This window comes from Alosa alosa, chromosome 16 (assembly GCF_017589495.1).
Source record: "Alosa alosa isolate M-15738 ecotype Scorff River chromosome 16, AALO_Geno_1.1, whole genome shotgun sequence".
In the NCBI taxonomy this organism is placed as follows: Eukaryota; Metazoa; Chordata; class Actinopteri; order Clupeiformes; family Clupeidae; genus Alosa; species Alosa alosa.
In genome coordinates this window covers 21,561,283-21,584,357 of record NC_063204.1, presented here as the reverse complement: position 1 = coordinate 21,584,357, position 23,075 = coordinate 21,561,283, and the positions used below count along the sequence as shown (strand labels likewise).

Here is a 23,075-nt window from a genome sequence, read left to right as displayed (position 1 = left end):
AGGAAGAAAAGACCAGGCAGCTCAAAGAAAAAACAACTGAGAGCAAATGGAGAAAAAGAAAGTTAAAGAGGAGACAAAGGCAGAAGTGGAACAGCAGTATTTTGAACTCTTCCCCACTGCAATTATGCAGATAAACTCCCCACTGAAGAAACTGTTTGTCAGCACTCTGTGTTGTGATGTTCTGCTGTGGTGTGTGTGTGTGTTTGTCTTTGTGTTTGTGTGTGTGTCATTACAGAGTACAGAGGACACACTGATGCTCTTAGTTCATTAATCTTTATTTATTTATTTTTTAAATTAAAAGGTGCTGGTGATCTGTAGGAACATTAAAAATATCCAGGCACGAGGAACACACAGACACAGGCAGACACAGCTCATGTAGTTTAAGGACTAACAGGTTCTTGTGATGGAAAATCATTTTGAAAGTGTCGTTCTACAATAAGAGTGATACTTCTGAGGAGTTTACGGTATACTTTTGGAGCTATAGCCCTTGGGCACAAGGAAACAGCACTCTTGTAGTCTACACAATGATGTAGGCAACATCTCTACATGTTATGGATGAGCAGTGGTGTGTGGATCATCCCTTACTCATTACGGATGTGCACAAAACCATTTGCTCTACAGAAATAACACCACACACGTGTTTTTAACACTGGAAGACTATGACAAGCAGCTCAGGGAAAACACTGTGGTAGACAGTTAGGTAAACAAACAGTAGGACGGTGAGAATGTGCTGACAGACCCCTAAGGGTGCAGTAGGTGGGATGCATATAATAAGGGAGGTTAGGCCCTCTTTTCACAGATCATGGAGAACCTCCAGGATGGTGGCAATGGACCAGGCCTGGGTTTCACAACTGAAAGGACAGTACTGTCCATTCTCATTGGTCAGTTCTGGCAGACCCTTCCAGGGAGATCTGATGAAAGGGGGAAAAACATTATAGAATTATCAGATTTACAATGCATCAACTAAAAAGGAAGATTGACTGAAATACTATGACTATTATCTGATTGCAATCTGGTAAAACATGATGAGTGTTAACTCAAAATCTCCATAACCCAGAGGATAAATGTGATTTACTTAAACTGATTTCACTTGAGTTTGAAAAAAAAAAAATGAAATCACTGATAAATCATTAATTCTTTGTGATCAGATGAACCAGTACCTTTCCAAGTGGACGTAATGCCGAGACAGTACATTCTTCACTAGATACACTGTCTTGTCGTGGGCTTCCTTGCCCAGCTTCTTTGCAAAGTACAGTTTAGCACGGAGGAAATAACCAACAGGCCAAAGCCATTCCTAAAAAAAGCAGAACACATGAAACACTTATCTACCATACCACACACATTTTGTAGATTACAAAGAAAGAACATAGTGCTTACTGGTCCTTGATGGTAGTTGAAACCTCTAGCCAAATTGTAATTGTCATTGTCCAGGGCATTGTCATATACACCGCAATACACCATGTCACTAAAAAGAGAAAAAGCCAGTTAGGAAAAGTTGGATGACAAGGAAAATAAGCCTTTTTACGTGAGGAAGGGTGCAGAGCAGAACATCTGACACAGCTGGTATCAGCAACACTCACTCAGGATCCAGAGTCTTCATTCCCAAAGGACCCAAAAGCTTCTTCTCAGCCACTTCTAAAGCCTCCCAAGCTCTCTTCACACTAAACAACTCAGGAGCCTGGTAGACACAGAATACAGACCTCTGAGTCAGCTCAGATTTACAGTTTCATATATATATATTAAAGCTATAATATCATTATATATTGCATCATATTCATTTTTGAGCCACCTGATGGCCACAATAGGCTTTTATAAAAGGAATGGCAGCCACCTCACCAGATGTTACTAAAAACTACATACGGCAGTTTTAAATTGAGTACAAATCAAACGTCATGTGGACGAGAAAATGGATCCCTGAATGGCAAAAATAAAATGAAGAGACATCTTCGAAAGAGAACGTACCACTGTCATGGCAATCGTGAAGTTGGGCCTGAGCTGGTAGTCACACCATGGACTGGAGGCCCCGTAGCTGTCCTTGTATATGCCTCTCTTGTGCACCAGCTCTGGGTGCTTCTCGTTGGGGTCTTTAGGGTCATTGGACACATAGAACATCTTTTCAAAGTTTTCCTGGATCTTTCTGTTCCACTCCTCATAGGACACAGACATCTCTTTCCCTGCAACATAGAAGAACACAGATGTGCAAGTCATACAGTTACCTACACTGTTACAATGTTATAATGGACCAAAAAAGCTAAATGCAATAAATGATAAACATTATGATTAACCACATATGAAACAATATAATCTGGCCTAGTATGAATGAAGTATAGAGAACCGTTTCTGTGCAGAGAACCTACCATCCCTGGTGATGGTGACGGAGGAGTAAGGGAAGAGGCCAGCCTTGTGCAGCTCCACCACCCAGCGCACGGTGGACTTGCTGAGGCCAACAATCTCCACTGCTGATCCATCCCTGGAGGGTAACAAACCGTGACTCAAACAAAATGCAACTCATTGAATTTTGCCACAAAACAATCAAATGTCACAAAAATGAAGGGGAACTAAGAGAACCAAACAGTTGTTATAACAATGGTATCTATTTAACTACTTTCATTGATACAGTGAACTTCCAGGTTTAAGCATTATTGTGATCCAAGCTGTAGTTTCAGTACATTTCCAAAAGTCACGCAAGCAATACCTGGGAGTGGCTGGCATGCCTGTATTGCGGGCTTTGTCACTCTCTCCCATTTTGTCCATCCATGTCCCGCAATTAAATCTATTCCCACCATACACAAATCCAGTGTCTGAGTTCACTTTGGCCACGACATTAAATCCTGAGAGAGAGAGAGAAAGAAAACAGGTTTTAAAAGCAGTACAAAAATCAGCACTACCAGAGAAAAGAGATATATATACTCTTTTGATCCCGTGAGGGAAATTTGGTCTCTGCATTTATCCCAATCCGTGAATTAGTGAAACACACTAAACACACAGTTAACACACAGTGAGATGAAGCCCACACTAATCCCGACGCAGTGAGCTGCCTGCTACAGTGGCGCTCGGGGAGCAGTGAGGGGTTGGGTGCCTTGCTCAAGCACACTTCAGCCGTTCCTACTGGTCGGATTTCCAACCGGCAACCCCCCGGTTACAAGTCCGAAGCGCTAACCAGTAGGCCACGGCTGCCCCAGAGTCTTCTAAGTTCAGTGACATCAATTTCAGCATTTCCCAATCAACTCATCACTGTGGCAACCGCTGGCCTGTACAGTAGTTGTTTGAGAGTGGGACTGACCTTCGTCTCTCATGTTGCGGTCGATTTGAGGACCAGCGTTCCTCTCCCGGAACTCGATCCCCTGCATGTGGCGCTGCAGTGCCTCATGGATGACCTCATACAGGGGCTGGTCCTGTAGAAATGACCGCCCCCCAAGAGCATAATTAGTCAGGAAAAACAGCACACAGCACATGTGAGTGAGTGACACTTGATGAACAACTGTTTTCTATTGAATCAATTTTTGATTCTTTTGAAGCTTGTTCATAGGACTAGGACAATGTCACATTAGGACTAGGACACTGTAGAGAGACAGGCAATTGATGGGGGAGAGACAGGGAGAGGAATCAGGAAATGACTGTGGGGGTTGGACTTGAGCCCACTCGCCCATGGCCACTTAGACCCGTACACGTGATGGCTGCACCCCATGCACAAACTTTCTCGGACAGGCTCCCTGCCTCCCTTCCTAAAGTCTCAGCGGCCTCACCTTAGTCCCTGCAGGCTGGGGCGGGGAGTCGTCGGTTGGGTACATGCGCGACACGGGGCACGTGAGGATGTTGACGCCCTCGGGCACCAGGGTGCAGTAGTCCTGGATGCACTGGAGCCACCACCACACGGCGTCACGGCAGTTGAAGCGCGCTCCCACTCCCTCGCCCAGCAGGTTGGGGATCAGCCCGTGGCGCAGGGTGCCAGCAAACGCCAGAATGATGTTCCTGTGGAGAGGACAGGACACGACACAACTATGTACTACGGTTCTAGTGATCAATGGTGAACAGAAAATGCAAGGACAAATCTGGAAAGGACAAATACTTCATAACAGAACAGCTTTTTCTTTAAATTCAAGGAGAGTCTTAGTCAGAGGCTACAAAGGCAACATGGGCAACAATGTACTCTCATTTTTCTTTGAATTGAGGTAAAAGATCTAAGATTTCTTCTATGCACATAAACTACTTATGCCTCTAAATGTTGTTCACAAATTTGTTAAAATCTGTGTGAGCACTTCAGCTTTGCCAAGATAATCCATCCACCTGAGACATGTGACATATCAAAGATGGTGAATAAAATGTGATTATTGCACAGATTTCAATTGGATTTGTGACTGAAAAAGCCCACTTTTATCACAAAACACAAATGCCCCTGATATCAAGTTTTGAGGGATCGTGCGATTGGCATGCTGACTGCAGGAATATCCACCAGAGCTATTGCCCTTGATCTGAACTAATAAAAGTTTTACCAAATTTGTAAATAAATACACCTTTGTGTAAGTCTTAGATCTTTTACTTAAACTCGTGATAAATAGCAGCAAGAACTAACATGTTGTGTTATTAATTTTGTGTGTGTGTGTATTAAACACACCTAGCCTCTAGGTGGCGCCCAGTGACCAGCATGAGTCCTCGCAGGGCAATGAAAGTGTCCCGCCCCCAGCAACGGAAGATTCCGGAGGCGAAATGAGGCAAACCTGTTCAGACGACACAAGACACCACACCAGTGTATCACAACAACAGATTCAGTACTGTTTCTTCCGCCTTTTTTGTCTTCTCAATTTCATCACTACTAATTCTGTTCGTGCTGAGCTTCTTCTTATTCATGACCTATGTGTTGATCAGGGAGGGTACACATGGAACCATGAAAAAGGTATTTTTCTCTTCCTGTAGAAAACTGGCCTGTGTGTAGGGCCACGCTATGTTCCTGGTATGATATGATGTGCAATGTTCCCTAATCATCCAGCCCTGCCATTATTTTAATTGAAAACATAAAAAGCTAAGAATACACTTTTTTCATGATGTGACAAATGTGAAGACTCTTGAAGCCCATCCAAAGATTGAGTCAACATTTCTGAAAAGCACGGTGGTGTATGAATCACCAAACATGTCTTGCAAGTTTGTCATTAAAACCTGAGGTGTGTTGGTCAGTCTAGACCAGTCCTAACCTGCTGCAAGGGACACACAGCACTGCTCCTCCTTCTTGGTGTTGGGGTTGATGCGGACAGGAACATCCTCCAGCGCTGGAGACACAGGGGGCAGAGCAGGGAAGCGTCCCACCCCACACATCTGCACCGAGCCCAGGGACAGCTGCTTCACCAGCGTGGAACCATTCTGCACGAAGCTAGAGAGCCATGTGGGGGTTGGGGGTGCATGAAAGAGGTGACACAGAAAACACTAAAGACATCAGATGATTACCAGAGCTTCATTAGGGTTGAGTGAATGCATGAAAAAGATGAAATATGATTTTAAGTTAAAGATAAGGTGACTATGTGGTCTGAAGGGTATGTTGAAAAGTTTTGTTCAAAGTTTTGCAACTGACCTAAGTTCTTGTTTTTTACATTAACACGCTGTGGTAACTGAGGTAAATTTCCACTAAGTCTCTGATGAGTACATCAGTGCAGCCCTAGGCGGTCTTCAGAATTGCACTGAATTATCTAAACAACCATCCTGGCAAATGTCCAGATAAATTAATTAATTCATTAAATAATTATAATTATGATATAGTACAGTACTCACTTTAGCTTCCTATACATAGATGCAGTACTTCATACTTTTCAATATGTTTTCCATACAATAATCTGTCATCTGCATTTGAAGTGAATTAATAGCTATTGAGGACACTACAGTGCAAGGCTAAGGTGTCAAAAGAAATAAATGTCCTACAGGATGGAACACTTCTTAATCTGTTATAAGAAAGAACACTGTCAGTTATGAAGCTGAAAAGTTTAGAACATATGAAAATATATTGCAGCTACCTTGACATCTGTTTGAAGACGGAGTCCAGAGCTGCAGTGTAGGCCCCTACAATAATGGCATCAAAGTAGCGTGGCACCAGATAGCGGGGAATGTGTTTCAGGTAACCAAAAATGGCCTCGAACCATTTGCCCACCTGTGAACAGGTAACACTGAAAATCAGCATAGATGTCACAGCACTGCTGACTTTCATCTAGTACAGTACATCATCCTCACATTTAAAAAAGTTGTTACATTTCACATGAATTTTTAAAACATCCAGGTTTTACACATTTTCTATCTATTGCAATTACCGTTCACATACTCTACATAGATGTCTTTGCTGAAACGGAATGATTCACTAGAAGGATCCACTACATACAGTAGGTTATGTGGCCGAGTCAGTCCAATACTGGATTGTGGGAGGTGGTAGTGTAGTGGTTAAGGAGCTGGGCTAGCATGCAGTGGCCTGAAAAGTTGTGGGTTCAATAACACCTTTGTGCCCTTGAGCAAGGCACTTAACCCCCGAGTTGCTCCCGGGATAGTGGCCCTTGTAATATTATTGACATAAGTTGCTTTGGATAAAAATGTGTTTGCTAAATGAATAAATGTATATGGCCTGGAGGACACCACTGAGCCTGCTTAACACAGAGCCCTGAGAGCTTGTGTTGGTGTGGAGAGTGCAGGCACTGGCTGAAGGCCTCGGCAGCTGACATGACACTGACCTCTCTCAGTGGTCCTTCTCTCTTGATCAGGCGGTTGCTCACATATTCGATCATCCAGTCACCCTGACGCAGGTTGTCACAGAACGGATGTCCCAGATCGTTTTTAGGACGAATGTCCGCCATCACAGAAATTAAACCTGCATTCAAAATATAAGGAAATGGATAATGTACTAATGTGAAGTCGCATAGTAATCTTTGATTGCAAAACACAGCTATTTGCTTCAGGACAATTCCATGGAAAATTATGTTTTTTGTAACATCCATAACACCAATAAAATGTGATGGTATGGTATGATGTGAATGATTACATGAAATTTGAGCATTTGCTATTTTTGGCTGAAGAATGTACATGAGAAAAAATGCACAAAAAATTAATGTTATCATTCACATCATACAAATGCCAAGGCATTTCACTGGCGTTATGGATGTGACAAAAAGTAAATTTTCCGTGGAATTGCCCTTCACGCTTGTATGTACCTTGCAGGCCAGCATACTTCAGGGGTATCCAGGAAGGAATGTTGTAAACACCTCCACCATTCTCCTTCTCCTCGGCATCGCAGCAGAACAACAGCGTGTTCAGGTCAGCCAGGCTCAGTTTAGACATCAAACTTGCACAAGGAGAGAAAGCATGGTCGCTTAGTTATTCATGTCATATTTTAAACAAGCCTTAACAAGTCATCAACTGTGATATTCCCATGCTGGCAGCATTGTGTAATCTTATGGTGTATTGCAAAATGCTTCAGTTGACAATTCAACACATACATGAGGACTGCCTCTACAGAGAAATTTACTTTGGTGATTTGAAAGGACATGAACCACAGACTATATATATAGAAATATATAATATATACAGTCTATGACATGAACAGATGATTGGTTAAGGAATGGCAGATGATTGGTTAAGGAATGGCAGATGGACTCACTACTCCAGGTCAATCTTCAGGATGCCGGGGCCCTGAGGGTCAGTCAGGCTGCCAGCTTTGTATTGCCGACTGAACTGGGCTAGGTGACCACGCAGAAGCCCCACCGTCTCCTGGGACTTGGGGTCCAAACTCACCCTGTGTGTGTGTGCGTGAGACAAGATGACACATTACAACTTGCAATGTGCAAAACCAGAGCTCTGCTACATGTTTAAGTTCAACAATGTGCAATGTATGACAATGCCTTAACCACAATGAAAAGAGTTTCTGCAATATCAAGACAGCTTGCCATAGATATGTTTCATGTATCTACCCACCTGAACACGATGACACTTCCTGGGGTGAGGTGCTCAAAGACAATCTCCTGCACAAACTCACTGTGGCCCTTGGACGTCACATCTGCCTGCCTCACAATCTTGCTTTCCTTCAACTGTGGGTGAGAGTGGAAGAGGCAGTACTGTTGTGTCAATTACATACTCACAGATCAACAGGTAACAACAGAACAGATCAACAAAATAAAGAAAATAGCCTTAGCTATTAGCCCTTAGCGTTAGCATTTGTATGCAGCTGTTGTGATAACTATGTGGCTGCGGGGATGCGTGATACCTGGATGTGCTCTGTGATCTCCACGGTGTAGTTAGGCAAGCCATTGATGCTCTTCCCATCTTTAGCGTATGGCTCAGCGCTCCGCGGCATGGTACGAGCCTCCAGAACCACCTCCTCAATTTGCCCTACAGACGGAATATTCCACTAACATCCTTACCATGCCTTTATAAGATCAAAGTATATCAAGACTCAAAGTATATCAAACTTGCTTAAAATATTCCTGATTATTCAAAAATCATTACAACTGTGCACTATTATGCACAGCAGAAAAAAAGGTTTATGATTCTAGTCATATTGCTAAGCAAACTTCTCAAATCTAGTGTGTTTTAAAGCAAACTTCTTAAATCTTCCAAATCAGCGTGGTAGTAAAACGAATCCTCACACCTAGTGTGTGTTTTAAAGCAAACTTCTAAAACCTAACAAATGAATGTGATAGCAAAACATTGTTCATACATGTGTATGAGGCGTACCTGGGATGCACATGGACGGCACCTCGTTGCTGTAGTGATGTGTCTTGGGGTCCTTGAAGGCGGTGCGAGACACGGCCACCACGGACTGGTGTGTGCTGGAACAGTGTCTCGTGACGGCCACAATGTCCACATCCACCTGGTCTACATACACCTGCCAACACACACAGACATGCAAACTGTAAAACTGTTTTGTTCATCACCATTGCATTAATTGCATGTTGAATAAAAAAACCTCACACACACACACACACTCACACACAACAAACACACACACACACACCTAATGCATGTCCTCCTGCCACACCCTATGAAAATCTATACAGAATCCATGAACTATGAACAACAGGAATCTTCCCCTAAAGCAGATATGATTTCTGTAGACCACAGCGGTCACCAGACCTGATTGAAGCCTTTGGCAGCCAGCTCCTGATGCAGCTTGTTGAGGGCCAGTTTGCCCGCTATGATTCCCGTCTGAAGGTTGGTCTGTCCAGGAGTGTCAGGTTTTGCATCTGGGTTCCATTTGGGGTAGAAGCGCTCCTCCGACACTACTGAGATCTGAGCAGAAAAAAAAAAGTTTATGTGTAGGAATATTCTGTTTGAATAACCATCTTGGTTGTCATGTCAAAGATGGCTATGCTCTGTGTTGCACTGGTATCAACTAAAGTTAGAATGCTAACCAGCTAGCTTCAGATCATACTTTCTTGTAATATCACTTTGTTTCAGTGTATCGAATCAACTCGAATCTTACAGAATCTTACACATAGGTAACGTGAGGCAAAGTTCAGTTTCAGACAAACTGGCATAAAATGCACTGTGTTGTTTGTTGTTCTTAAGGTCTGTTCCCTTGCCAGCACCTTAGTATAGCAGCTCAGAGTTTGTTTATTCATGGCTGTAAATTATTGTTAAGTGTAACTTACTAGCTTTTTCCTCAATTGAGAAATTCTGCTATTGACACATTAATTCATGTCATGGCGTGTTCGGTAACACTTTACTTGACAGTGTCGACATAAGCCTAACCCTAATTCTAACCCTAACTTGTTATGACAAAAACCGAATGTCACTGACATAACAGAAGCGTTATGTCATAAACGTTTATGACTTGTTTATGACACATTCATGACAGTGTCATGACACTCTTATGTCGATACTGCCAAGTTAAGTGTAACTGTGTGTTCTTTCTTCTGTAGTCCTGCTTGTGTGTTTTTTTCTTTCTCACCTGGTGTGGCACCAGCTCGTCATATCCTCTAGTGCTGCCTGTGGCACAGCAGGCCATGGAGACGATGGCAGAGCTGGGGAGCGAGTCGTAAACCGAGCGGAGCTGAATGGGACACTCGTTGTCGTGGGTGACGTCCAGGAACATGGCATGGGCGATGGTGGGCATCAGCGGCCTAAGGGTAGGCTGCACGAAGGAACCCACCGGCTCGCCCCCATAGCGGTAGACCAGGCGGCCCTCCTCATGGCTGTCGCCAGCACTCATGGCCTCTGGCATAAGAGAGCAAAGGCCAAAGGTGAGATGGGGCTTACCGCAAAGACCCTGATTTACTGAAACCTTTTGTAGATGCATAAATAATTGACATATCCCTGAATTATGTTTATTTGTCTGTTTCTAATATTAGATGAGGCTAGGTATTATGGTATAAATACATAGCAAGCAATAACAATATGATTATAGCATACTATTGTAGCACTGTACTGCAGCAATGTAATATTGGTGGTGATTATATGAAATGCCTTTAGCACCTGCAATAGGTCAGCAGTAAAATTGGGCCTAAATATAGCAAAAGTCTGCTTGCAACAGCAAAACCAAAACAGCTGAAATCATAGCTAGTGGCATGTTAAGAAAACACCAAACATCCAAAGCAACTGAAAAGACAGAGAATGACATGATTAAACAAATGTTCTGTGTGATGAATGGTCATTTCAATATTGTTTATTATCTGGTTTGGGGACAGAGGTGTTCTGTGCGTAGGGTGGGACCTTACCTCGGATGAGAGAGGTTATACCAAGTCGCGTCACAAACACATTGTCCAAATCCTCACTGCCAGTGAAGAGCTCAGCCACCACATACAGATCAGCACGGACTTCACGCGCCACCCCAAGCATGTACTGCAGCCAGCCATAGCAACACCAGCGACAGCAGGGGTGGGGTGGGGTAGTTGGAGGGGTGTAGGAGAGGGCAGTGGTGTGGAGATTAAGGAGTGTTGAAAGAGTGTGTGTGAGAGAAAGAGTGCAGAAAGAGAAAGAGTAAGTGGGGAATGAGAGGGGGGTGAGGGTTGGTGGGAAATGGACAAAGCAAGTAAGGAAAGGGAGGTAGAGAGGGGAAGAAGAAATACAAAGAAGAGAGAGAGAGAGAGGGAGGGGGGGAGAGAGAGAGAGAGAGAGAGAGAGAGAGAGAGAGGGAGGGAGGGGAGAGAGAGAGAGAGAGAGAGAGAGAGAGAGAGAGGGAGGGAGGGGGGAGAGAGAGAGAGAGAGAGAGAGGGGGGGAGGGGAGAGAGAGGGAGGGAGGGAGGAGGAGGGGGAGAGAGAGAGAGAGAGAGAGAGGGAGGGAGGGGAGAGAGAGAGAGAGAGAGAGAGAGAGGAGGGAGGGGAGAGGGAGGGAGGAGGGAGGAGGGAGGGAGGAGAGAGAGAGAGAGAGAGAGAGAGGAGGGAGGGGGAGAGAGAGAGAGAGAGAGAGAACGTGCCATGAAAGTTGAGTGAGTATGGGACAGCAAGGCAGTGATGTTTTTGGTACAAGCCCAGTGCGATGAACCAATGGAGCCCACAGTGGGGGTGTGCACAGGGGAGAGAAGCAGAGGGAGCAGAGGAAGAAATTTAGGAGGAGTGGAACGAGGAGTTAAAGAGTGGATTTGGATGAAGAGGTTAGTAGAGTATTAAGATGGCGTAAAAAATAGGGAAGGGGGAAAAAAAACACATAAGGCTGTTTTAGGATAACATTCTTCAACCTCAACACCCAAAGCACAATACTGCATCTGTTACTTCTTAAAGTGACATGACGATTTTCACTGGGGTTGAACATACAGAACATAGTGAGATTGATACGGTATTCTACCTTTCATGTGAACATACAAGGCTAGGACAGTTATTTCTGGTATGGGGAGAGGAGTTGATGAATCTGGGATTTGTGTTTTAAAACACTAGCTGGAAATTATTGTTAAAGGATGGTCAATTTCTTGTTAGGATGGGCCAAGTTGGTGATGATCCTCAAAACCCACAGAGCAAGAAAGGAAGGCCAGGATATTACATGATATCAATGTATATGACACGGCTCTTCAGAATGCTGCTCCACGGCTAAATTTTTCTCACAGTCTACTTGCTGTCTGTTCAAAGCAGATGACTATATACAGTGCTTATAAAATGTATTCACCACCCCCCTTGGATATTTCGACTTTTACTGCTTTTTTAAATGGAATCTTGATCAATTTAATTTGGCCTTTTTTACAATAATTAACAAAAAATCCCCTCTTTAATGTCAAAGTGAATGCAGATTTCGACAAAGTAATGTTAAAAATTTAAAATATATCATGCAAAATAAGTGATTGCATACCAATATTCACCCCCTTCAAGTCAGCATTGAGTAGATGCACCTTTCCAATTAAAGCATGGGGTCTGCATGGATAGCTCTCAATTAGGCTTGCACATCTGGATACTGCAATTTTACTCCATTTTTCTTTGAAAACTGCTTAAGGTCTGCCAGATTGGAAGGGGATCAGGTGTGCCACGGCTTTTTTAGATTTAAAAAGAGCTTTACCACTCACCCATAGAGCTTTGACTGGTGAAGAACTCAGGCAAAAGTTGATGTATGCATAGTTTCTCCCATCTCAGCTACTGAAGCTTTTAACTTCTTCAGAGTTGTCATAGGTGCGTTGATGGCCTCCCCCACCATTATTCTTCTCGAATGGTCACTCAGTTTGTGGTGACGGCCTGCTCTAGGCAGATTTGCACATTTGCCATATTCCTTACATTCCTTAATGATGGATGGTATCCATCCCCTTACTTATGCTTGTCAATAACCTTTTCTTTGAGTTGTATGGAGTGTTCTTTTGTCTTCATGGTGGAAAATAAGGTAATTGACAATATACTTGTAAATAACCTTTAGTGTGTTCTTTTGTCTTCATGGTGGAACATGGTGGATTGACTAGTGACTGGACCTTCCAGACGCAGGTGTCTTTATATTACTATACACATTCACTGCACTCAGGCGATCTTCATTTCACTAATTGTGAGACCATTAGCACCAATTGGCTGGAACACTGTTGATTTAGATCAGTTACTTTAAGGGGGGTGAATATTTATGTAATCGCTTATTTGGCATTATATATTTTTAATTACCGGTAATTAACATTACTTTGACATTAAAGAGAAGATTTTTGTAAATGATTGTAAAACAGACCAAATTAAATTGACAAAGAGTCCATTAAAGCAATAAAAGGGAAAATATCCAAGGGGGTGAATACTTTTTTATAGGCACTGTATTATCCTGAACTTAAATCGCTAGAGGAAACAAGAACAGTGGTGGAGTACACATTCTAACAGTAAATGTTGATGGTGGCGTTCAAAATAGTTTCTAAATGAACTTAAAAGTCAAAAGTCTTTTTTCCTCTCGCTTTAAGACAAAAACAGGTGCAGGGTTGATGCCGTGGGGGTTATTTACTAGCGTAGCCATTCTGTGTCTGTCTGCAGGGCCTCAGTACCTCTGATCAGGCTGGTAATCCCCAGCCGATTCACAAACAGATTGTCAAGCTGCTCACTACCAGTAAAGAGTTCAGCTATCACATAGAGATTGGGTCTGACTCTCCTGGCTCGAGCTAGCATGGCCTATAGAGTACATATATACATACAAACATACATAGATAGATACATACATACAAATAGGAGAGGTCAATGTTTGTTTTACATCACTAAAACACAATACCAACACTGGATCTTTTGGGTTTGGATTTGGAATCTTTCATTGAAGACAATTTAAGTTCTTAATGGCAACTTAGTTATTAAGAAAAAACAGGCAGAGTAGACACCACATATTCACATATTGTGGCAAACATTTTGACAAGCATGAAATTATATTTTCCCATACGACTACAGTTTTTGGTTTGCAGGTTTGCATATTACACACTGGTTCCGCAACCTAACGTAACCACCATCACCAAACAACAAGGCATTTGAAATGAGAAGGATGCCTCCCTCTCAGCCTACCTCAGCCACATGAAGTGGTGTCGAGTGACAGTTATCCAGACGAACCCCGGCGAAGTGTTTGGCGGTGATCTCGGTGTACTTGCTCATGTGAGCCCACAGGTAAGGGCAGTCCTCCGGCTTCTCGCCGTACCTCAACTTCACGCTGTCCCCCCAGCACACCAGCTCCCTCCTCAGGTACACATTAGAGCCTGAGGCAGGAGACGGGAGGAGCATCTTATTAAAGTGCTCAATACGCTACCAAAAATACTGCATTTAAAATACAGTCCAACATTTAGGGACAACTCAACTGTGTTATCAAACAGTAACAGAGGCTACCTGCTTGTTTCCATACCTAAATTGTAAAATTTGATTTGAAATAATTACTTAATTGTGACGCCTAAATAAATAGAACAATTTCACATGTAGGTAAGATGTATTGCTGCCATTGTAAATTCAAAGGTCTCCAGCAGCTAGCAGAAACGGCTCTAACCTGGCTCAGCAAAGTTCCTGAGAGGGTCATCTCCCATCACCCATCCGTTGTGAGCCAGGAAGTGACAAGCTTGATCTTCCTGGTGAATCATCTTCATTTCCTGTTCCAAGGACATCTCCTCAAATGGGAAGGTGAAGTACCTGTATGAAGGTAACATAATCACTCAGAACAATATATAAGCAATTCCATGGTATATATGATTACTGTACTATTACCTACTATTGATCAAAGGTATTACCTTGTTAATAAAGGATCCTTCCTAGTAACAGCCCCCAGTTTAGGCCCGTGACCAGCAAGACGATCATAAGTTATACTTCCCATCATGCAGTTGGTGGCCTTAAAAAAAAAAAAGGAGACACTGAGAAGACTATTTCATGGTGAGATGGGAAAAGTTGGATATTTAAGCAAAACGGCATGTCATTCATCTTGAATCATTTTTGTTTTGTTCATCCTCTGTCCCCCAAAATAGTTCCAATCAATAGTGACGTCTATGTTGCCAAGCAACGGAAAATGTCACTCTGCAACCAAATTGAATGATAGAGGTTATATGTGCATAATAATTTGCATACACTCACTTGTCTTCACATTACATGGTAACATGGTAATAGCATTCACCCTACTCCATTTACTCCATTTCCTCACTGAATTGTCAACTGTCAAATGTGACATCATGAAATCGATGCTCTACTGCTTTGATTGAATGGAATGTTTGTGCTAGACAATTCAATGCAAAATGTGGAGTGATTGCTAGCGGCAAAGATTCTGAGAGGGAATGTCCTGGGATATCGCCACTCATTGAATGCCTCTCGTCTAATCAGACATTAATAAATAGTTCCACTGGACCTACTGTAACTGTTGCATAATGACAGACTGAGGGTTTTTTCCCACATATAATGTCCTACCTGTTCCTGATGGCGGTGCATCTCCTCCAAAAACTCCTTGTTGATCTCCTCCAGTTTCTTACGTAATCTATTGCAGCAGTCCACAACATCATTTCTGACAGAGGAAAATAAATCAATATAATTCATATTAAAGCACTGTGCAAAATGAGTCCATTTTAAAAACGAATCAACAGTCAGAGCACACCCGTTGCTGGATAGATAGATAGTGGTGGTCAGTGGCTGTGTCCACTCACCCATTCTGAGCAAAGTGCTCCAGTGCTGTGTTCAGGTCCACAGTGTTGCCAAAGCGTCTATGCTGGGGGTCCTGAATGATTCGAAGCTTTGACTTGCCTTCTGTACCACTGTTGGCCGGTTTGTTGCCTGAATGAAATGGACAAAAAATGAGGGACAGCCGGCATGGCTAGCAGAGAGTGAGGATGACTTCTATGAATGCCCTAAGTGGCAAAAGAACATTTTCATTGGAAGTTCCTTTGTGAATATTTTCATCCCTTCTATAGTTTCCATACTTCAGTCAGGACCAACATGAACAGGAAGCGTCACAGGTTAAGGGTCATGTTCTCACCTGACATCAGCAGCTTTTTAAACTGTTCCACAGCTTTGTCCACATTCACCTGGAAGAACTCCCACAGCTTGACCCGAGGAAATACATCCTTCCAAATGATATTGCGCAATGTCTGCAATGGAAGTTCAGGAGTTCAAGTGAAATTATCTTTCTATGCATACTCTCACTGTTACTAACTGATTTACTTAAGCAGTCCCTAAAGAGAGCGAACATGATGACATGATTACGCTCTACCCAAAGTGTGTAACACTGCACACTGGGCTTGGATATTACAGATAGTCTAGGACTCACGCCGAGCTGCGCTTCGCTGGTGATGAGCGCGGGCATGTTCTTGTACTTCCCGTCTGCGATGTCGCAGGTGAGGTGCCAGAGGGCGCGGTCCAGCACCCATGCGGGCTTCAGGTGTGGAGAGTTCACCAGGTTGTAGCCGCACTCTGGATGCAGACGGATCCATTTGCTGTTGGCAGCTGCCGCCAAGAAAAAAAGAGACATAGAATCAGAAAAAGGCCTTCAGACGTACAGTCCCTGAGGCATTCTCCATGTTTACACCTTTCCCATGTTGTGTTTAATCAAACACATGGCATCTGTGTTTTGGGTTGTAATGATCTTCTCAGTCTAAAGGAGCCGAGCTTGAATGGAAGACATGAAATCAATAGAACAACACTGAAGACCTAGTATGCATGAGAATGTTAAGCATCTCCAATAAAACACATGAATAGGAATATAAATAACGATACATTAATTTCTATTCTTCACAGAAGTTAATTTCTGAAACCAAATGTGGTTGGTAAGATAACAGAAGGGTCCATTGTGATATTTCATCCTACTGTATATATGTCATCTATTTCTGTTATTGACCTGACCTCACATAACTTGTGGCATCATTTTTGATATTGTGCTGGCAATTGGCAACATCTCATCTTTTAACATCTTTTGCATATCCAACATACCCTGGAAATCCAGAGTTCTCGCGAGAGCACAATGGAATTGTCTCTGCGAGACACTCTGGCAAAGAGCAATGATGCACGTTACTTTTTCCCTTTGCATTCCGGGGAACCAGCTAAACTGATAAAGACAGCTGTCTCCTACCGGTACAGAATGTACAGAACAGAGTGTACTGCTAATGAGCACACTTTGTTCAGAGGATGCACATGACCATACTCTGTTCAGAAATCAAGGTGTTGAATGATTGTCTGCTAATTTGGTTTAGTTAGCAGACCTTTTTCATTTGATTCTACTGTATGAAGTGGTGAGAGAGCCATCAGAGATAGGTGAGCCATGAAAGAGTGGTGCAGCTTTGACAGCCTGTCTGACTCTGTGGTATACATTTCACAGAGTAGAGCAGAAGATCAGCCTACTAATTTTAGATCAGTACTGATTTATTAAGATCTATAGACAACAGCATACTCCATATAACATTTTACTGACATTCAATGAAATCCTTAATTTAACAGGAGTACAGTGCAACAATAATCATTTGGGATGGCAAGAGGGTATTGTTGTTCTATTGTCAATTTGACAGATGACAGAACTGTGTCAAAAGAATCACTAAAAACACATTACAGGTCATATAAATAGTATACCATAAGATCATGAGATGTACAGGGAGTTTCACATCATGAAGGAGGTTATTCTCAAACATTCAGACCCCACTGGATCATTAGTCTGTGGTTTCCTTTCCTCAGCATCAAAACAATTGTCAGTGTGAGCAGGAGGATCCTAAAAGTAGTGTGGGGCCTTAAACTGGCGAAAGTGTCGAAAGGTGACTTGGCAGATCTATACTAACTCTAGGCTCTTGGCAGGGGCAGAATGAAATGTTATAATGTCACCAGCCTCAACTTCTGTGATCCCATTCATGCTCCCCTAGAAATGTCAAAAGGTTGCCGCATTGTGACTCGGTCACGTCCACCATTGGTCTCATGTGTGCGACCCGTGCGCCCTTTGGCTTTTAACGGGCAGCAGAAGTGCTCTCCCGCAGACCTGCAGACCTGACCTTCCGACTGACTCGTGGATGATCCACATGATGTAACTCAGACAGCTGCAACTGCAACACAAGCCAGCTGCACCCTCCAGCCCTCCAACCACACACACACACACATGGGAGAGGCATGGGGGCGGGGGTCCTCTCACCAGCCCAGAGATTCACACAGTAATGTGTTCTGTCTACCTGTCCCAGTAAGCCACACTCATTGCTGCTGACCACATCATGTCCCCACCCAGAAGACAAACACTCAAACAGACAATCACCCACCTATTTATTTATCATTCTGTTACTACCAACTATACTGCTGAAAAAAAAAATAAGGGAACACTTCAATCATATACTGGATCGGTACTCTGACACTGTTTGGTTCTGAGCACAAGCAAAACTTTTGAGGCGAGTGTTTTTTGCAAGAACTGTCAGACATTCTGCAAATGTAGTTTGAGATGGAGAAAAGGGTGGAAGGTTTAAAAAAATGTGATTTAACAATTGTGGAAAATTGTAAGTGTTCCCTTAATTTTTTTGAGCAGTGTATAACTTCATTGTTTCCCATAGTTCCTAATAGTGGACAGTGGTGGAAATGATGTTTATCTGAATGATGCCTTTGCCCTTGGTCTCCCTTTGTATATTTCCCTGATTCTGCACAAAACAACCCAGATCAATTCTTTGCATGAGTAAATCTTCTGATTCTGATTCACATTTTAAATAGTGTAAATGAGGCAGACCATCATTGATCATTGAAAATTATATACACAACCAATCATACTGACACACAAAAGCCAAATGGCTGCTTCTACTCTCCAACTCACAGCAGTCAAAATTGACACACCTCTCTGACAGAAGACTGGGGACCTACATACCTGTGTGATTGTATACCACGTCCGTGATGCAAATCATATTCCACTCGGTCTTCAGCTTGGTCACCAGGTTGCCCACGTCGGCCCAGGTGTACTTCTTCCCCGGTGGAGAGAAATCAGGGTTCAGCTCCAGCTGATCAGCCAGGGAGTAGCACGAGCGTGACAGACCCAGCACCTGGAGAGGTGTGAAGTGAATCATGTTGTATCCTGAAGTGAAAAAAGAAAAACTTTATTAGAAAAACATTAGGGTCACTTGGAAGTGTGTTGTATTTCTTTGCTAAATTTTGGGTGGGATTTGTATGAAATTATTTTAGCAAAGCTCCATTTTAAGTAATAGTTCTGCTATCATGCACCCATGAATCCAGTATGTTGGTGCTTCAGTGAAACATTCATAATGAATACAACTGACAGATTTATGCAAACATCAGGCTTTTCCATGTTGACAATGCAACATGCAACATGATACCATGTTTGTATGTAGTGAGCAATTTGTATGGAATGGTATGGCCCACTAGGCAGGGGTGCACAAACATAGGAACACTCCGTACTCTTTGGAAGCAACAGAAACTACAAACAGAGAGAAAGGACATCGACCCATGAGGACTGTGGCCTTAATGATGTTCAAAGGCCATTTCCATCAAAGGTTCAGACAACTATCCTCTCATACCTCAGACCTACTAACTGACAGAGAATAGAGAGCCTCCACAGCATTACATCGGCAACAATATTGCCGAAAGAGGCAAGTAATCATGTTAGCAAGCTTTCATTAATGTTTTTCATTGTTGGTGTTTTCAAGGTTTTTATATGCTTTTTAGCTTGAATTTCCCCATGGGGATCAATAAAGTATCTATCTATCTATCTATTTATCTATCTATCTATCTATCTAGGTTTCAAACGAGAACTCCACAATTTTAGCTGTTTTATAGTTATTTTTGATTACTTAAACGCATATCTTGAAATTGTGCCTCCACTTCCCAAAATTCAAACCCTAAACACAAATCCATAACAACTCACTCAACTCCCAAAACGTCCTACATTCAGGTCAAAACCAAGCTTTCCACTCCAAACCGTTAAATCTGGCCGGAAACTCATAAGCCCTCCCAAGTGAGATCAATTCAAAACTACCGCAAAAGTTTTGCTGCAAAATTTCAATCATGTGTTTAAACAGGAGAATAGTGTTTATAATTTGGGGAAATGTGTTGGTCTTTTGGTAAAAGGCAATTTGGCTGTGATTACAAAGGGTCACGGCACAGTTGATTGCTCGTGTCATTCTGATTTTGTTGACAGTGGACAGTCATGCACGCTGGGCCTCACCAGCTTCCTTCGCCACACGCAGTCTGTCTAGCCACTCGTCCAGAGGGCCCAGGCATTTGGACAGGTATGTCTGGATGGTGATGCAGTCGAGGGGAACCACCTGTCTGTCTGGGCCCACGCGCAGCACAGGATCCACCACAATGAAACCACTGCCAGTCTTCTCCTCATGTCCTCTTAGGGGGGAAAAGACATAAGGTTTCTGATAGCTGCTTTTGACTGTGGACATTTTGTGTCATACATTTCAAACAGATGTTTTCTTTTTCTAAGAGAAAAAGCATCTGGATAAACCATGCCTTTTCAAATCCTAAAATTATTTGAGGTTAAAACTTAATGATAGCACAAATGGCTATCCATGCGATCCACCACAATCTACAAAGGTGATAACTGCAAGTATGTGCAAGAACACAATAATATGCAAGAAGAAATATTTCAACATGTCCAGGAGGAAATGATGTAACAGCTCAACACAGGTCTGTGGGCTGTAGAGAAAAAAAGTCCCCAGTGCAAATCCAACTGTTACTTCCTGATAATAGTTTGGACACCTGAATTACAAACTGGGACAAATCAGCGCCAACTCACAGACCCTCGGTCCCCAAGGTTGTACTTAAGAATATTTATGCATCTTTCTTGATGCCATCGTAAAGAGGAAAAGCCCACACACTCACCCATGGCTGAAGTAGTACTGGTAGGAGCCCGCTACCTCCAGGTCGAGCTTGCAAAACTTGTCTGAATCGTCCTCACGTCCTGTTGGGTTGATCCAGTCTAGGGCATGGAACTTCAAACGATCAAACTTCTGCCCCTCTGGAGGGTAGTTGGTGTAGACCCGTACATGCTTGCCCTGCAGCGTGGGGCCCAGTCTGAACTGGAGCTCAAAGCCTGGTTTAACACAAATAATGCACAAGTAATCATTACAGTCCACAATACAATGCACGTAGGGTGCAGCAGCAAGTTATTATAGCAATTCAGAGAAACACGGAGGGATGATATAGAAATTAATATCACTTTTATTTATCTATGACGGCAAAAAAAAACACTTCTTAAAAGAAAGTACAAGTACTCTTCTTGACCACAGAGAATGACAGACAGTATACAGGACCAGCCTGAGAATGCTTTTGTGCTGCTGGTCAACTGTTAACTTTTGTTGAGATAAACGGTGACCTTGTACCTCTGTAGCACAACTATGCTACAGTGTCCACACCAACGTGTTGAAACCATGACAGAGACAACAGTGAGTGCACAAGCCCCCGTTACAGTGCTATAAATAGCCATATTTTAACCATGACATTTAGTCAAATGGCAAAGGTACATTGCTTTCTGGCACGGACTACACGGACACATCTGCAGAGAACATCACTAAAAGACATAATCTATAACTAAAATTTGCGGATATATTTGAAAACCCTTTCCCCATACGCACGCAGCTTATTTCTGTGACCAGTGACAGTAAATTAGGACACCAAATATGCAACACTGGTTGTAGTACTTTTCCCTACACTTTACTCGGTTGTGACATGAAGTGCAGGGTGCACTAATCGAGGTGATTATAACATGCATATCGTCGCCTACCTTGCTCCAGACGGAATAGGGTCCTCTCCAGCCGCTCCATGTCATTCAGAGTCAGAACTCTGGTGTGTTTTGTAAGGACCATTTTGGGTTTCCTTTTTTAGGATGTCCTTTGCATACGGGGACTGCAGCCTCTGGATTCCGACGTAGGCTACCACCTTCTAAGACAAATAGAGCATTGCTATAGGGTAATTACACAGTGTAAACAACGTGTTGACATGACATGCAGAGTTATATAGCAAGAGGTAGGCTACTGATACGCCCCCTAAGTCATCTAACAGTTTACAAGCTATCGCTACAGTAGTCACAGGCTGTCTTTGTACTGGGCATGGGCTACTTCGTCCATCCAGTAGCCCCCATTCGGAACAGCAAGCCACTGCACGAAACTGCGTTTGAAGCAGGCTTCCAACCAACCCAACCAACATACCCCACAGAACTATATTACGTAACGATAAAGAACAGAGACGGACAGAAGAAGAGAAGAAACATTTTCCTGCAACAGGCATTGCAGGAGCTGTCAGCCTACCGCTTAACGCTCACCATCCACTTGTCTCAAGCCTTTGCAAACGACCTGCATCACATGGGAAAACAGTTCTACAACCTGAAGTAGGCGTCTAATAAGGCTAGGAATCCAACGCGGGGTCATCGCACTCTAATGTCCCTTAAATAGACAGCATCATCGTGCGAATTTGGTAGGCTATCTGTCCATCCTGGCATAAGTGCAATGAAACAATGCTAAATCGCGCTCTTTCCTGATAATGACAGCCGATATAACACAATTGTGGCTGTCAGTCAAGCCCTTGGCATATCTATAGTCGACAAAAATCATATTCGACCTACTTTATTGGGCTATACAATAGAGATTTCACCTCTTCCGTGTTGGTTCCTTCTCCCGTCTGGCCAGACGCTGCAGTGGGGGAGGCGTGGCGACGGGATCTGTGCACATTGGAGCATTTACCCTTCCCTTTCCGCATGTTGCAAAAGTGGTGCAGCTATGCTTGACGAGAAAGCGGGTAACCTACACGTTATATAGCCTACACAACTACCTTGTCGCAGTGAGATGGGTATGCTAAATTAGATTAGCCTATTTCCATGATGCATAGTCTAACTAGTCTATCTCTTGCTCTGTCTCTAGGCTACTGACGGACACAGGGTAGGCCTACTGTATGCTCTCAACTCTTCCTAATTTATAAGTGGCATACAAAGATCCCCAGGAGGTAAGAGGCATACAACAAAACAGAACGACCGGAGGAGGATATCTGAACTAGACCATCTTTATATATTTTAACAGCTCCCCTTCTCTTTACTAAGTAGCCAACCAAAGCACCACAAATGTGGGTGTATGTGTCTATTTTTTATGTGAGGGTCGCTACATTATTTTTTTTTATTTTGTAGCCCCTGCGGAATGTTCAGAAACTTTTGCCCCTCAGAAAGATTATCCTGCCCTCCTGTGATTAACGTTGGTATTGCAGCGACCAGCCCTGCGTCACGTAGGCCTACACCTTGCACACCCTCACATTATCACATCAACAAATCC

The 23,075-nt window shown here is 43.1% G+C and overlaps 1 protein-coding gene across 7 annotated transcripts; it reads right to left on the bottom strand.

The window, feature by feature from the left end:
- Positions 1-254: 254 nt before the first annotated feature.
- agla (amylo-alpha-1, 6-glucosidase, 4-alpha-glucanotransferase a) lies at positions 255-22,483 on the bottom strand. Of its 7 annotated transcripts, none has more exons than XM_048265799.1 (33): positions 22,408-22,483; positions 21,542-21,696; positions 20,641-20,851; positions 19,976-20,148; positions 18,665-18,868; positions 16,115-16,290; positions 15,824-15,935; positions 15,495-15,621; positions 15,262-15,355; positions 14,598-14,695; positions 14,360-14,499; positions 13,891-14,078; positions 13,389-13,512; positions 9,914-10,179; positions 9,097-9,252; positions 8,698-8,848; positions 8,228-8,352; positions 7,939-8,051; positions 7,625-7,759; positions 7,179-7,309; positions 6,702-6,838; positions 6,000-6,133; positions 5,190-5,365; positions 4,616-4,718; positions 3,747-3,972; positions 3,284-3,395; positions 2,696-2,831; positions 2,358-2,470; positions 1,963-2,174; positions 1,581-1,678; positions 1,378-1,465; positions 1,161-1,294; positions 255-911 (listed from the first exon to the last, which is right to left on the bottom strand). In XM_048265799.1, exons 2-33 carry the CDS (start codon positions 21,621-21,623, stop codon positions 794-796), a joined length of 4,593 nt encoding a protein of 1,530 aa, XP_048121756.1. In that variant the 5' UTR covers positions 21,624-21,696; positions 22,408-22,483; the 3' UTR covers positions 255-793. The 7 variants fall into 7 exon arrangements, with proteins under 7 accessions (XP_048121756.1, XP_048121755.1, XP_048121754.1 ...); XM_048265798.1 differs by having other exon boundaries at positions 21,542-21,699; positions 22,408-22,481; XM_048265797.1 differs by having other exon boundaries at positions 21,542-21,699; positions 22,379-22,466.
- Positions 22,484-23,075: the final 592 nt, after the last annotated feature.